Below are 14415 nucleotides of genomic sequence, written 5' to 3'. Positions count from 1 at the left end.
ACCAGGGTCAAGTAAATTCAGCACTCTTAATATGTGTTTGATAGTTTGTTTCAGTGCCTATGCACTAACAAACAGACAATCTAAACCATGGGCATAACTGTAGTTGAAGAGTCTATGGTGCTTAGCTAATGCGATGTTACCTGGATAAGTATGGTGATATCTGCATTATAGCAGCTTATTCAGAGCTGAATGATATGTGTGTGCAGACAAGCTCTCAGGATAAGTCATGCCTTTCTGAGAAAGGAGTCTCAGACCTGGCACAGATGCCAGTTACATCACTTTTGTTTGTACACTTCAAGTTTCAATTGCAATCCACCCAGCAGTGTAATTTCATTTTAATACCAGTGAGGATCAGGTCCTTAGGTCAGATCTGATGGGGCCAAATTCTCTGATGCAACTTCAAAAATGACAACAGAAACAGGCCAGTACAAACAGATCGTGATGGCATTTCTATCTACAGCAGTGCAAAATTAGTATTTTATATTCCCTCCCAAACTGCCCAATAACATTCTGGTTGTTTCTCTTTACAAGGTAGTAGCCTCTAATATAAAAACACCTAATTTCATCAGCCCCCAGAATAAAGTTCAACATCTCATGGAGCGCATACTTGACTTCCAAGAAGCCTTTTTTACAGAGGGCATGGTTTCCTGTGAAAATAACTCTGTGATATGCCATGTCATCACATTGCCATTTCCTTAATTTAGAACACAGTTCCCCAACTGTTGTTTTCAAAGCTAACAATAACACTGGATAATGGTTGCAATACATCCAGACAGCTGTGAACTTTGAGGGATAACAATGAGGTAAGATGAACTAGGGTTCACAGCAAAGCACTTGATGACTCTAGCAGTTATTTAATGTATTTAAGATGTGAATTATTTGATGGATAATCTCAAGTGTATCCCTAACACTCTTTGATCCTTCCTGCTTCCCTCACCACTCCACATTAATATAGTTACCCGAGACTTGTTGCTAGTAGCTGTCACGTTCTCATTGTCAGCATGGCTGCTGGCTTCTCTTATCGCTTCTGCATAGAGATTCTTCCTAGACAGGTTTTGACTTCTGCAACAGAACAAAAGCTGAAACAAATTATTTTGCTTTGGGAGGAACAGATGCTGCTTCCTTTCACACATTATGCTATGGGTATTTACAGAAGGGGCATATAATTCGTTTTCTTTCATTGGTTTGGAAGGGTGTATTACTGTCAATTACTGCACAGTGGTTAAAACAAGCAGCTTGTCAGAAACAGAAGTCAGTAAGAAGTGAACAAATGTTTGCTCTAATGTGCCATCTGTAAAGGGTCATTTATGAGAAAAAAAAATTAGGCCTCATAATTTTAACTATCTCTTTCCTTTTTCTTACATTATGCTATTTTTAATACATTCCTCTTATAAAGATTTAGGTTTCAGCCCACACAATGAACATTGTGAGTGAAGCCCAGAAATAGAAATCTGGCTTTATTTTTGTATACCACTGATAGCTACAATTATGAAAGTAATTTCTGCCATTCATCTGCAACATTTATGAAAAAAAAAATCAGAAATTACTATAAAATAAACAAACTGAAAGCCACAAAAACTTGGAATTTAGACATTTCCAGGAAAAAGTATGACCAACAGAATTAACTCAAGGGGGAAAAAAGCCAAGAGGACAACCTGGAATTGGAAAAGGAAACAGATAATCAGCCCTAAGTAGCTAGTTCCATACATTTAAAAAATGGTAATTTTGCAGTTAAACAGCAATCGCTTGTAAGGCACTATTAAAAGCCCATACAGACCCCAACAGAGAAAACATGGTCCTAAGAAAAAGAACTCATTTACACTGGTTGAGCCTCAAATAAGTGCATTTATACTGACTTTACATACATGTTTTTTTCTTCTCCTAGGCATCAACTAATAAAATTAATGTTACACTCTTCAAATTCCAGAAATCTCAAGTTGTAAAATTTGTTTACTTGAGCTATTTGAAATTAAATTTAATAGACATGTATCTAAGAAAATAGGAATTTTCTTTTTATTTTTGCATCACATTCACATACTAACTGGCGAAGTACATGTGTTGCAATTACCGAATGTTTTTCCCACCATGACAATACAATGTAAAGAAAATTTGCTTTTTGCTATAAATGAGAAAGATCTATCTCTCTCCATCATGGATTTTCTCACCAGATTCTCTACATCTTCCTATTGCCTCCAGTAATGGATAAGACTGGGACTGCTCATAAAAACACAAACAGGTGCCAGATCTGAGGATATATCCACAGAACACAATGCTGGGAAATTAGTCCATTTTGAATTTTCTTGACACAATGGCAAGGCTGCTGTTCCTGTTTTGTCACTCAGATGTGCCCATTCTGCATTGCAGCTCCTAGTGCTGGTGAAACTCAAGCCTGGTACTTAAGAGTCCTAAAATCCATTGCACAGATCTCACATACAGACACAGTCCCCAGCTGGATGCCCTGCTCAAGAGGATCACTAATTCTACATCTTACTTTATAGCATGCAGAGTAACAGATGCCAGATGGACTTGGTGGGCATGGGAGTCTTCATGTGCAACTGAGCACAAGCAGACAAGGCAGTGAAATTTAGTTGACCAAGCATGGCGAAGAGGCCAAGAATTTCTCATTCCCAATCCTACTCTTTTTTTCATGGCCTTGGCCAATTGAGGTGAAGAGATTGTTGAAATCTGTTATTCAGTGTTGGGTTTTGGTTTTGTTTTTAGTTTTGTTTTGTTGTTGTTGTTTTTGTTTGGTTTTTTGTGTTGTTTGTTTGTTGGTTGGTTTTGGGGGTTTTTTTTGCTGTTGTTGGAAAAGAGCTGTTTTCTTGAACCGCAAAGATAGGAAACAACATACTACATGCTTGTCAGACTACATTAACCTAACATTAAGATTAACACAATGATCTTCATCAGGCTTCAATCATTGAGAAACCAACCCAATACTCTTATTCTTGGCCTTCAGTTCACACATTTTTCAAACTGGCAGGTGTAGATCTTCAACTACATTTCTTCCAATTAAAATGAGATAGGCATCTCTATTTTACAAGGGGAGGAACAGGACTATTACAGACTTAACCAGTACTTTTCAAAATACAGTAGATTACGTGAAAAAGCTGCATAGCAATTTCAACTCAAATGCTGGTTTTTAGACTCCAGTTAAATAGGGATTTTAGGTCAGTGTTTTCATTTTTATCTAGTTATGCTAGTAACAGCTGCAGTACAAATTCAGTCAAGCATGTAATTGAAAACTTGTTGTTGAGATAAATAGTTGTATTGATCAAAAGCATTTGGCAAGAAAGAAAGGTAAATCAGGGAGAAATGACAAAAGAGAGAGCAACAGAAGAGAAAGAATATCTTCACACCATAAACCCAGCCACATTCTGACTATTTTTCATGACATAAGTTTATATGATATATACGGGAAATAAAAGAATCTCATGATTTGTCTATGCTACGTGTATCATTGCACTGATTAGCTTCTCAATCCCAGGTCATGAGAACAAACCAGTCTGAATTTAGCTTTAATTCCAGACCTGTACCAGTAGTTAATAGAAAATAAGAAATTTGGCAGCTTCTCTACTTTATAGACTAAATATGCTAGGAATCACTAAATAAGAATGGAAAAATATTAGCTTCCATATTTATGGAAAAATATTAGCTTCCATATTTAACTACTTTTGTAACTTAACTTTTTGTGCCTAGGACAGTCTAATTTTAAAATTAGCTTAAACAACAAACAAAACCCCTGCACGTGGAGGGCAGGTCACCATCATTCAGTAGAAGACTCTTGATTTGGCTGCTGTCTGGCTTTTATATGTTTACTTGAAAATATAAATATTCATTTAAACAAGAGCTTCTAAGAACAGTTATTTGCCAAGGTCATGGCCAAAAGACTCTAACTTACTAAATGCTGAATACTTTCCAGTCTAAGGGATATGGATGACATTTAATTTAACATCACACTGGGTTCTCAAATAGTGACTGCAGGGGTTCTTTTTTGCCATGAAAAGAATCCCAAACCTGCACAATTCACTACAGCCATGGAAAATGCCAGGGCATACTTTTACAACAGATGTGCTTTAGGCTCACAACCCTGATTTTATTCTTTCTACTGCAAGGAAAACTACTTTCACATTCATTGCTTGAGGCATCACGTGGAAGGTTAGAACGCTGCTTTTCTCTATGGCAAGGACAATTTCTGGTGTAACGCTACACTGAAAAGGAAGCAAAACCAAACTAGCAGGATAGCTAGCAGAGAAAAGCCAAACTCTGCCATGACAATTTCAGACATCTAGAGCTCTTAAGGGAAATCAAACAAGAAGCAAATAGCATGCTCCTGAATTCTCTCATCAATACAAATTATTCCTTCTCTTCAAGCCTAATAAGATCTATTCTTCTTCTCCCCAGACATGTCATTCACTAACACCAGTGTGAGTGTTGTAGGCAAGATACATGCCAGATCTTTCTGCATTATTCATAGATGCAATTATTGACAAGCAAAAGAGTAGGATGATACGGTGATTTCCACCAGCTGAGGAACAGCTCATGTTCTTCACCATGAGCCCCCCGTGAAAGTCAGCCTCAGTCCCTGTGGCACATATTCACGGCATGTGTTTGGAAACACTACCTGTGGCAGTAGGCAGCCAGGAAGCCCAGCAGGAGCAGGAGGACCAGCCCTGTTACACACACAGTGATGGTGATATTCCGCATCTTCACCCGCTCAGCATGCTGCTGCTCCCACCACTCCAGGTCACTGAACTGGCACCGCTCCCCAACGTAGCCTGTCACACAGCTACCAAAGGGAAGTAAGCATGTTTTGTAACTCATGGCAGAGGAAAAAACGCAGATCATCACTTCAGTCACTTTGCACATTGGTTTACCATTGGCAACCATTAGAGAAATACCTGGTTGAATTTAGTAGTGGTGAAGACTTAATCACTTTAAAAGAACGGCTGTTAAAACCTGTAGAATTCAAAATTAAAAGACTTCTTTTAATGTAATGCTATTAAATCACCTATAGAATTATACAGAGAGATTATAATTTTCAGATTCCAATAGGTAAATAATAGAAGAAAATAATTAGTGATTAGTGTTTCCCTAAGATTTTCCATATAACTTTCCAGCAGCAGGCTGCCCTTTCTTTGAAATAGCCAGTATGGGACCTAATCACACTTTCAGAATGGTTTGGTTAACGGAATCAAATTTTAATCTGAATCCTTATTTTAAATAAAAGACAAATGAAAGTGGTTTAAAAAAAACCACAACCACCACCTTGTATGGGATTAGAAATATCTTCATAATTAAGTCTTAATAACAGGCTTTCTCTGCAGGAAGTTTTTGATTATTTGTTTGGTTTTACCATTCTAAAACCCAATATGGAAATATCTTACCAGTCCACAAAACCCTCAAATCAGAATTACTAGAAAGTGAGAAATATATCAAATATAATCTTAGCCTAATTTTACTGCCCAAGGTAAGAGATATAAAAAAAGAAATAGCAAATATAAAAAATGAAAAGTATACTCAATTCAGCAAGTTTGCTGACGACACCAAGCTGTGTGGTTCGGTTGATATGCTGGAAGGAAGGAATGGGATCCAGAGGGACCTCGACACGCTTGTGAGGTGGGCTGATGCCAATCTCATGAAGTTTAACCATGCCAAGTGCAAGGTCCTACACCTGGGTCAAAGCAATCCCAGGCACAGCTACAGGCTGGGCAGAGAAGAGATTCAGAGCAGCCCAAGGAGAAGGACTTGGGGTGCTGGTCGATGAGAAAATGAACATGAGCGGCTTCAGTGTGCGCTCACAGCCCAGAAAGCCAACTGTGTCCTGGGCTGCATCAAAAGGAGCGTGACCAGCAGGTCAAAGGAGGTGATCCTGCCCCTTTATTCTGCTCTCGTGAGACCTCACCTGGAGTATTGTGTATAGTTCTGGTGTCCTCAACATAAAAAGGACATGGAACTGTTGGAACAAGTCCAGAGGAGGCCACGAGGATGATCAGGGGACTGGAGCACCTCCCGTATGAAGACAGGCTGAGAAAGTTGGGGCTGTTCAGCCTGGAGAAGAGAAGGCTGCGTGGAGACCTCATAGCAGCCTTCCAGTATCTGAAGGGGGCCTATAGGGATGTTGGGGATGGACTCTTCATTAGGGACTGTAGTGACAGGACAAGGGGCAATGGGTTAAAACTTAAACAGGGGAAGTTTAGATTGGATATAAGGAGGAAATTCTTTCCTGTTAGGGTGGTGAGGCACTGGAATGGGTTGCCCAGGGAGGTTGTGAATACTCCATCCCTAGCAGTGTTCAAGGCCAGGTTGGTCAGAGCCTTGGGTGACATGGTTTGGTGTGAGGTGTCCCTGCCCAAGGTGGGGGGGTTGGAACTAGATGACCTTAAGGTCCTTTCCAACCCTAACTATTCTATGATTCTATGATTCTCTGCAAAATAACCTCAAATCCTTCTCCCAATTATCAGCGTAGTTTTATATAAGTCGAAAGAGTAAATCAAATGAGCAAAAGAAGCAGGAATTGACCTGCAGCAACTTTTACCTAATGTTCTGAAACACATTATTAAATCAGGCACAAGCACTTATTCTGTCACAAGTCAGAATATACATATGTTGGAAGGGAAAAAAAGGATATTTTTTTAATGTAAGATCAAAATAAATTCCAAACAAACTAGAAGATTAGTTTGTAGTGTACGAGCTTTTACTAATTAAAATACAAATCACATTTAGTATGTGATTTTTGCTGGGTAACATTTCTCCATGACTTCTTTTTGGTATTTAACATACTACAGCCTACATGAATGAATGCTGCCATCTAGTGAGAATTCAGCATTGTGAGAATTCAGCAAGGTCCGCACACAAATCCTGGCTCTCAAGATGGCTAAACACGACTGTTCCTTCATTTTTTACACGGCTTGCATTTGCACGGCTAAGGAATACATACATTTAGATTCTTATTATACAGTATTACGTAGCAAATAAAAGAAGAAAGATGTGATCCAATTTGAAAGTTCTGCAGTTGTAGACTCTTTAGCTTCAATAGGAGAAATTCAATGAGGAGCGAAAAGTTTTCAATTCCTCTAAAATTGACACTAAAAATTTCTAGCAAATACCAGAGATGACCCTGAGTCCATCTCCTGTAATGGCTTTCCCCAAAGGCTTTGCTGAATTTGGGAAATCCACAGCAAAATGCACCCACTTCATTTCAACATATGTACACGAAATTATAACATCCTTTTCATATTCCTGCTAGTACAGAGTTCTGTAGGCAGGGGAGACCAATTATATTTAAAAATAAGGAAGACTAGGATTTGCATTGCTTGCAGGAATTGCCTGGTACAGAGTTTCCTGCACTGCAGTACAAGGAAGATCAGGGGGAATGGTGGATCAGAGAAACCCATCAGCAACAGTTTGCTCTCCTTACTCCAGGGTTATACAAGGGCCAGTCAAGTTTCTGAGACACAGAGAGAGATTCTCCTATAATCGAACAGCGTGTATCCCCTGCACAGGTCCTCACTTACCAGGTGAGACCCCAGGGGAGGGGACAGGCATTGGATTTGTCCCACTCTAATTACTTTTATGCTTGATTTTAAAGAAACATGTAGCACAGATTCAAATACAATCAAGTTACACAATTAAACACCAGCACTAATGGTTTTGAAGAAATGATTACCCCATGGCACTTTGCTGTCACACTGACCAGGCCAAGGCTGATATGAGATTCTCTTTGCTTTTACCAGTAAATGCATTTGGGGAAGCACGAGTGAGGCTTCACAGAAATATTGACAGGAGGAAGGAGGTCTCATTTTTGAGGTCTTATTGCTACTCTCCTTGTTCTTAAGAGGACCATCATGTGGTACCTTTTCTGCCAGGAACCAAGACTCTTCAAACTCTAAGGGAAGATGTTGACACCAGACTTCTCCTGTCTGGTCCCAGTTAGAGAAGACAAGACAGAGTCTCAAGGGTCCTTTTCCATCCCAGTGACTGCTGGGATGAACAGCTGGATGAACACATGAACAGCAGGGCCAACAAGGAAGTATAAGTCATCATTACACAGGAGAGAGAGAAATCACCTCATTCATAAATTCATGAGCTCAAAGTCATTTCACAACTTATCTCACATTTCCAAAGCAAAGAATCGAGTGCTTAGGGGACAAATTCAATCCTATTATTAATATTGCAATGAGTGTGAATGGATTGATCATTAACAGAAAAGAGCAGAGTCTGATGGTAATTGCTAGCATGAGTGATGAACAGGTAATTTACGGACAAACACTTCACTCTGCACTCAACTGAGCCCTAACAGTATCACTCATCAGCACAGACAATACAAATTTCCGTACTTACTTGCAGGCATAGTCTTGTAGATCAGCAACATAATTGCACACTCCACCATGGAGACAGTATGACTCATATGAAGGAGGGCATCCTACAATATCACCTTGCACAGGGACTGTAGAATATTCATTGCTGACAACAGTGGGGGTGACAGTAGCTTCTGAAACACAGGATTTCACAAGGGTATCTCAAACTTTTGGCAGCATCGTATAAAAGAGTTCCAGAACTTTAAGGAAAGTAGGCAAAAATCTCTAATTTTGACCAATTACTTGTGTTTTAGTCCTTTGTTTATGTTGTTTATTGAATTTCAGCATGCAGAAATTTAGACCAAAATACTAAATATGCTTGATTCTAGATTTGCAATGAAAGACTTACAGAGATTGGCTGCATTCTGTCTAAGATGTGTGAGTACAGCTCTGAAGAAAAACTTCACTGACTGTCTAGTCAGTCTAGGCTTAAATGCTATTTAAGGTGCAGCTTTAGGGTATGGTAAATCTTAACCATGCACAAAGTACCAGAGTCATATGTACAGGTGAAGGGTGGCCGTATTTCACGCATTTGGATCTTAGACTAAGAAGTTTCCACATGCAACTTGATCTTATGCAAATTATTTCTACTCTGCTGCCATCCACTTGATTACATCTATGTGCGACTGCAGATTACATTTTTTATAGTTTCAAGCTCAGGTACAGATAACAGCATTACTGGGGAAGTAATTGACCCAAGTTTGAATCACGCAGTGTCATTTATATAGATATCTAGACTAGCTAGCTTTAAAGGTAGCTCTAAATCTTGCACAGAATGACCTACAGTGCAGTCATGCCCTTATAGAAAATAAATGCTTTTTTGCCTTCTTTGGTGCTACATCAAATCTATAGGTCAGAATCAAATATCTACACAGCAAAGAATTTCTAGCAGTATGGCTGAGCAGAAATGTGCCTTATCACTCTCATACATTTTATGGGACCAGTTTTATGACTCACACCAGTTGTACTGCAACATGACCTTCAGTGACATTTGGTTTTTAAATTTTCGTTTGCAGGAGAACTGCCATGGCAAAAAGCCTGAGTGGAAAGGGATGAATGGTTTTACTGACCCTCAGGTGTGACTGCATTCTGTAAAGGAATTTTCAACTTGCTAAAAGAGCTTATTAGGCAAGTAACTAAAATTGTGTGTTAAAACCCACAAAGATATGGAATCAGACTTACAGCTGAAGGACCTAGAAGCCATTACTTCCAAGTCATGCAGCACTTAAAATCATCATCACTTAAAATCAATTCAAGTGTCCTGAGTGACACTTGAAGCTACTGAAAGTTTAAGTAACTGAAAAGAGGATGGCGATTCTGACAGGTGTTCTGCTTTAAAAAGCCATTATTTCCTTCTGGTTTTCTGCAAAACCAGATCTGTGACAATCACAATGTCATTTCATCATTAGGCTGTCTGGAGATCTTTACTCCAGATCTGGAGTAAAATTCATCCTGAGGAAGAGGGCTGACAGAGAATAAGACGATAAGCCACTCAGCTCCACACTTTCAGAGAATGCTGCCATCACACTGAAGCCCTGAAAGGAGGGTCAGATAGGCAATAGTGATTAACTCCTATCATTAAACTAATATCTCCCATCATCAAAATGGCAACCAGATTTTCTAAAGAGTTTCAGAGCCCTTTTGAAAAAATTAGCCACTTGATCTGAAAGACTGACTTATTCTGAAGCTTAAATGGGACTTAAATTATGTGCAGTTCTTGTGCTAGCCTTCTGCAAAGGGGAAGAAGGCACAGAAAGCTTGAAAAATGACACAGACTGAAACCACCTCAAAAAATGTTACCTCTAGGAAACACTTGCTTCTGTTGATTGTAAAGGCTGTTAGGTAGATGTGTCATTATATTTGACAGTAAAAATTAGCATTGAACCTTAATGTAGGTATTTCCAAGCTAAACTTGAATCTGGTCTCCTTAGCCCACCCCAAAACAGCCTCCAAAAGTAATGCTAAATGGATCCACAAGCTGCCCGTTGTCACTATATAGGGTTTCCTTAATTTCCAGGTATAACAATTTATCCAAGAGCACAGTTCTCAGTTAAGGGACATTTAATTTTAATTGCTCACTCCATGTACTCACTGGAACTGATGACAGTTCTAGAAGTATCATCAGCACACAAGCAAGTGAAATTTCCTTCTGTATTTGCACAGGCTGCGTTCTCTCCACAGGTGTGGGACCCCATCTTGCACTCATCAATATCTGTCACCCAAACAGTCTGCAGTTAGAAGAATGAAATGCCTCAGAGCATCAGCTAAAGGGCAGCAGTTGCAGCATTGAAGTCTCCTGGCATTGGAGAAAAACACTAAAGACCTTCCTTATGCAAATGTAAATGTAACAGAAAAGCAACCAGCGTATTTCCTATGCCAAGTAGCCACAGCCTCCCTAGCCTCTCGGAACATGCTATGCTGCTGCAGAAGCTCTCCACAAGGAGAAGGAAGGAAACGCTTCCGCATAGAACAAATGCAGCAGAGTTGAGGAGAAGACTTCTGGCATTGCTAGTCATAGCTTTCACCCTGTATGAGTACAGCCTGGCACATGCATGGTGCTGAGTGCCTAAGCACCCTCCTCAAAGGTGTAGGCTTTCAAAAGGTTCACATACCAGAGACTGGGAGCCTCTGGTTCACTTTATGAACTGTCAGCAGAATACATTTGCCAGATCTACTTTGGGTTAACAAAATCACAAATCTACCCTGCCAATCTGTGTGAAATTATTGCATAAACCACTGGGACTTTTCTACCATAAAATTAAACAAGCTATAGTCCAGAACACTACAGACAATTCAGAGCACTTTTAAAAGCAAAAATATGGGAATAAAACTGTTGGAGCATGTGATTTCAACAACACAACATGAACTTATACCATCTTTGGATGTTCTGACAACATCTCTGGACACTGTGTATGGAATGCAGGTGTCTAAAATTGAAGTACAAAATCACCAGTTTCTGGTTTTTATATTACATGTCAAGCTTGAAAAAAACAGAATTAGTTTCAATTTCGTTTACGTCACAACAACATTGCGTTGTTTATAAAACACTGTGAAAACTATCTTACCATATTCCAGACTTAAGGACTTCAGGAAGATAATGAACTGCTTTTCATTAGTAGTGATCAGTACCACGATCATTCTAACTGAGCAATTATAGGACAGGCAGTGAGGGCCCAGGGCTGCCTAAGGATATACCTTGCAGGTGGCACTGAAACAGCAGGAGAAGCTTGTCATTTCTGTCTGCACTTCCAAACATCCTCAAACATAAGCTCTGGATCTCTGACCACTATAGGTAGAATGCACTCTTGAACCTCCTGCTTCTGATACTTTTCACCTTGCCCATAATAATGATACTGTTCTTAGTTTTTCAGTCATCCTTGTCAGTGTCAAAGAACCAAAGTCCACTAAGGACTATGTAAGAATTGGGTCAAACTTAATGGGCTTTGAATTAGGCTATAAAGGAAAAAGAAAAGGGAAAAGAACAAGAGAAGAAAACACTCTCATAAAGCTCTGAACAAACTGTGTGCTTGTCAAACACTGGGGAGAAAGCTTCCTGTTCCTTGATACTTGCAGCTAAAATGGATTAAAATATTACAAAATGAAGTGAATGAACTAAGGACCTGGCATTAGAGCTCAATGGAAAAAATCAGTGGGTCTGATTATTAACAAGACTCTAAATGTACTCAAGTTGTCAGTGTCACACCTTGAGCCTCATGCCTATTAAAGAGACCTGGAATTATTTGATGAGTATTATGACACACTCAATACCTGCTTTCGTTTATATTCATGGCAATGATTTCCAATAAAGCTCTACTGCTTCACTTCCACTTCTTTCCTCCCCTTCATTCTTCCTCTCTCTCCTGCTATAGCTACTGAAAAAAGGGCAAACACTGAAAGGAGGTATCCACTGAGAGCTACAGGCTTTGCATATTGATCAGTTGCTGATATTGCCACAGTTGAGACAAGAAGGAAAGAATCGGAAAATAAGAAATGATAAATGTCTAGGGGAGCCACTGTTAGGATCCATGCCCCTACCAGATTTTTCAGAGAGAAGCAGAACAGCTTGTATGACAGCTTCACAGCTTGATGTAAGGCTAGCACAAATCATAAGACATGCTATTTGCTCAATCATCCTGCCCCAGCCTTTCAGACACAGCACAGTTCTCACACATGCCCATACCGTAGCAATGGACTCCATCTCCAGTGTAGCCTTCCAGGCATTTACAAACATAGCCCCCTTCCGTATTGATGCAGACTGAAACGTTTCTATTACAGCGGTCCATATTTACGGCACACTCATCAATATCTGTGAGACAAAACAGGGAGGAGGGACACATGGGCCAGGAAACCATAAGGTAAATCGATAAAAAGAAAAGTCTACATCATGAATCTCCCTCAGACTATGCTGTCACTTGTCATTTACGCATCTGAAGTAAATGGGAAGAGAAGGGCTTTTCTTGGTATAAAATTTGATGGGGATGTTCTGAAGAGCCTAAGACAGACAACCAGCCACTTTAAACTGGAGACCTAGAGGTTCCACAAATACCACTTGATTAAAAAAAAAATCCCAATTGGAGGGAATGATCCTATTCAAAACTAGCCTTTTATTCTAAAACCCTACTCAGAGAAAAACCTGATTTTGAGAAAGAAAACAAAAGCTTAGAATAGAAAAAGTACCACAATGAAAAAAAAATTATACTCATTTCACCTTCCTTTTTTTTTTTTTCCCTTTCCATAGCAACATAGACTCCTTTGAGTCTCCATGTTTAGACATCAGATGGTAAATTGTTCTGTTTCTAATGCCTTCCTGGCCTGGCCTTTATGAGAGAACAAAGTGCTTCCATTTACACAGTATGCAAGTCCAAAAACTTAAAGACCACTCCAAGCAATGTGGTGTCTGATTATTAGTCTTTTTCTAGTGCTAGAAAGGAGCAAGAACAGCCTTTCACATAAACATTACATCAGGAATACTAATTTTAAGAGATTCCTTACTACCTACTTCTAAATTATACATCAACTATCATGACTATGGACTGAACTTTTATTTTTAGGTAGTTTTTACAAATAAATACATTATGCTTTTATTTTCATTATCCATGTTATCACTTGTTAATAAGATTAGCACTCATGACTCAGGTGAAAACAAAACATATAATAATTAACCATTCCCTCTTACATGCTTTCTGCTCACCACGCCTTTCAAAACAAGCAATACCATTGACCTTTCTCTGACAGCTCACACCGCAGAGCTGCCAATGTGAGAAAAGATAGATTTTCTTCCAAATCAACAGTTTTTCAGAAGGCTGTATTAATGTATTTTGTTACCATAGCATGATTTCCCCTTCCTGGTAAATCCTTTCAAACACTGGCACATTGCACCATCTTCCAGCAAAACACACTCTGCATTGACAAAACATTCTAGTGCTGAGCAATCATCTTGATCTATTGTATAAACAAAGTGAAAGAAAATGACCGGTAGATGCATGTGGACAGATCAAAGGATGTATATATATATATATATTATAAAAAAAGAAATCCAAACCAACCCCTTCCCCCAGGCAAAAAAACCAAACCAAACCAAAACCAAAACCAAAAAACAAAACACACAAAAAAAAACCAAAACCAAAACAAACAAAAAAACAACCAAAAGCAACAAACAAAAAACAAACCAACCAACAAAAAAAAAAAAAAAGAAGAATACCAGAACATACAAAGTTTGAAACTTGGCTTTCTAGGGTTAATGATGACAAGTCAATACAATCATCAGGGCTGTTGTCTTTGTCTAGATGGAGCTAAAATATCATTTAGTATCAAGATTTCTGAATTCTGTAAACAAAACCTATTGTATAATTTAATGGTCTAGTGTCACCAACCATATGTAGAATTCAGTGCGTTTGCTGCTATTTTGTTCAGAGGAACTTAATATATTTATAAAATCTAAGGGAAAGAGTTTCACAAGTGTCCCAAATTAGAAATACTTGTTCTCTAGACCTGGATAACATTATCAAGTTCTGTTGACATAGTGAAGGATCATGGAGACAATCAAACTGAAAAG

The 14415-nt window shown here is 38.9% G+C and overlaps 1 protein-coding gene across 8 annotated transcripts in view; it reads right to left on the bottom strand.

Moving 5' to 3' along the window:
* The window catches only part of EGF (epidermal growth factor), a 58991-nt gene that overhangs the window by 5067 nt on the left and 39509 nt on the right, over positions 1–14415 (bottom strand). For 2 of the 8 annotated variants that reach the window (XR_009725715.1, XR_009725714.1), the window contains exons 18-23: positions 13686–13802; positions 12541–12666; positions 10453–10572; positions 8344–8494; positions 4625–4789; positions 960–1079 (exon numbers count right to left, since the gene is read on the bottom strand). Coding sequence is in view for 6 of the 8 variants with exons in the window: in XM_061355213.1 (XP_061211197.1) it covers positions 960–1062; positions 4625–4789; positions 8344–8494; positions 10453–10572; positions 12541–12666; positions 13686–13802 (782 nt within the window). In the remaining 2 variants the exon portion in view is untranslated. Of the gene's footprint in view, positions 1–878; positions 1080–4624; positions 4790–8343; positions 8495–10452; positions 10573–12540; positions 12667–13685; positions 13803–14415 lie in introns of those variants that run through there. The other 6 variants (XM_061355213.1, XM_061355209.1, XM_061355214.1 and 3 more) reach the window with 5 other exon arrangements.

This window comes from Neopsephotus bourkii, unplaced genomic scaffold (genome assembly GCF_033783945.1).
Source record: "Neopsephotus bourkii isolate Nb327-2 ecotype Australia unplaced genomic scaffold, CSIRO-AGI_Nbou_v1 NB_787, whole genome shotgun sequence".
In the NCBI taxonomy this organism is placed as follows: Eukaryota; Metazoa; Chordata; class Aves; order Psittaciformes; family Psittacidae; genus Neopsephotus; species Neopsephotus bourkii.
The sequence above is the reverse complement of the archived record's forward strand: the minus strand, read 5'-3'. Positions and strand labels throughout refer to the sequence as shown.